Genomic DNA, 2369 nt, shown 5'->3' on the forward strand with positions numbered 1-2369 from the left:
TATGTTTATTTCGATTTTTTTTTGGGGTTATAAGGTCGATTGAATTGACCGATCCTGTTTTAAGATAGGGTAGAGAAAATAACATATAAACTATAAAGTTTTACTGAAAAAAAACTTTTGAAATGCATTTAGAAGGTTTTAGGGATTACAGAAAGGAAATTTGAGATTTTTGAGATAATGAAAAGTATATTTAGTTTTAACATGAAAATTGCTTTGCACATGGACTATTCAAACCAAATATTCAATATATCAATGGACAAATATTTATTTTATTCTATTAAAAATATTTCACTAAAAAAATATGACTTTTTGCATGTGAAAGACTTATAATATGAACTGAAAGACTGCTAAATTTTGTGAAGACATACGTACTGTATTGAAAGCTAGAACTATTAAATCTGTAAAAACTAATCAAGTACAAAGAGGTCATGTGATCGGTCAAATTGACCGAGCCCGTGTTGAGAAAGTTATGTGATAAAGTGAATTACCCCTGCAAAAGCTTCCACAGATATAGTAGCAAAGCCTAGTGTTTTATGAAATAAACCCTTTTAAGTATATTAACTGTAAACATATTTTTAATTAAAATTTACTTTTTAAGTGTTTAGTTTTTTAAATATAATCCAATGAAAAATTACTTACCATCCATTTCTACTAACAGCTGATTCAGTGTTTGTTCTTCTTCACCCGTTGCACCCTCCAAGTTCCTGTTTTACAGTGTAGAAAAAGTTTAACAAAATCACCAATCAATACTATATACAAGAAAATTCTTCACAAATGCTAATTTGATACATGTATGAGAACGGACACATAATGTTTGTTAAATGTTGTATACAATCATTGTAACTGGAAATAACATCAACAAACTGGATAATTTTCTCTAAATATCATAATGTAACCTTTAACACCACAGTGGACATACTTCAGGAGTGTTATGAAAATTAATGTGTAATAAATGTATGGGTAAATTCTCAAACCTGCATGTTAACCATAAACCTTTATGCCCACAGTGGACATATTTCAGGAGTGTTATGAAACAATTATTTTGTATAAATTCATGGATAAACATACAAACCTATGTCAACTATAAGCATTCGTGAATACACATTAACAAACTGCTTTCAAGTTTATAAATGTTTCTCTTTAATTACACTGCTGTAAAACAAACAGGTTATTTGTGTGTTTATAACTATCATACACTTTAATTCATGATAAATTATGTGGCTCAGCTGCTGCTGTACAAAGCCATCTTTAAAAATCTAACAGCTCTATTTTCATTAAATAGAGTTAATGCGTGTTAATTACAGAAATTTAGGCATTTCACCATAAGCCTTGTTTCTTAGGGGACTTCAAATTCAAATATGATGCCTCTACCATTGTACACTATATATTACAAGAATAATTGGTATAGCACTCCCCTACCTTATAGTGGTCCTGTCCCTACTAAACTTAAATGTGAATCCAACAGTGAATCCAGACACGCACAAGATATCACAATGAAAGAAACTTAAACCTCCACAGAGAAATGGTTATTATTGGCGATACCAGTAGATACCACAAGGAAAGAATTTAATGAACTTTCATAGAGGAATGGTTATTATTGGCGATATCAGTAGATACCACAAGGAAAGACATTAATGAACTTTCATAGAGGAATGGTTATTATTGGTGATACCACAAGGAAAGAAATTAATGAACTTTCATATAGGAATTGTTATTATTGGCAATATCAGTAGATACCACAAGGAAAGAAATTAATGAACTTTCATAGAGGAATTGTTATTATTGGCAATACCAGTAGATACCACAAGGAAAGAAATTAATGAACTTTCATAGTGGAATTGTTATTATTGGTGATATCAGTAGATACCACAAGGAAAGAAATTAATGAACTTTCATAGAGGAATGGTTATTATTGGGGATATCAGTAGATACCACAAGGAAAGAAATTAATGAACTTTCATAGAGGAATTGTTATTATTGGTGATACCACAAGGAAAGAAATTAATGAACTTTCATAGAGGAATTGTTATTATTGGTGATATCAGTAGATACCACAAGGAAAGAAATTAATGAACTTTCATATAGGAATTGTTATTATTGGTGATATTAGTAGATACCACAAGGAAATAAATTAATGAACTTTCATATAGGAATTGTTATTATTGGTGATATCAGTAGATACCACAAGGAAAGAAATTAATGAACTTTCATATAGGAATTGTTATTATTGGTGATATCAGTAGATACCACAAGGAAAGAAATTAATGAACTTTCATAGAGGAATTGTTATTATTGGTGATACCACAAGGAAAGAAATTAATGAACTTTCATAGAGGAATTGTTATTATTGGTGATATCAGTAGATACCA

At 29.8% G+C, this 2369-nt stretch overlaps 1 protein-coding gene across 1 annotated transcript in view; it reads right to left on the reverse strand.

Moving 5' to 3' along the window:
* The window catches only part of LOC106472420 (paraplegin-like), a 50284-nt gene that overhangs the window by 6787 nt on the left and 41128 nt on the right, over nucleotides 1–2369 (reverse strand). Inside the window, exon 10 of the mRNA XM_013933068.2 lies at nucleotides 640–704. Coding sequence (XP_013788522.2) covers nucleotides 640–704 — 65 coding nt within the window. The remainder of the gene's footprint in view (nucleotides 1–639; nucleotides 705–2369) is intronic.

This window comes from Limulus polyphemus, unplaced genomic scaffold, assembly GCF_000517525.1.
Source record: "Limulus polyphemus unplaced genomic scaffold, Limulus_polyphemus-2.1.2 Scaffold5314, whole genome shotgun sequence".
NCBI lineage: Eukaryota > Metazoa > Arthropoda > Merostomata > Xiphosura > Limulidae > Limulus > Limulus polyphemus.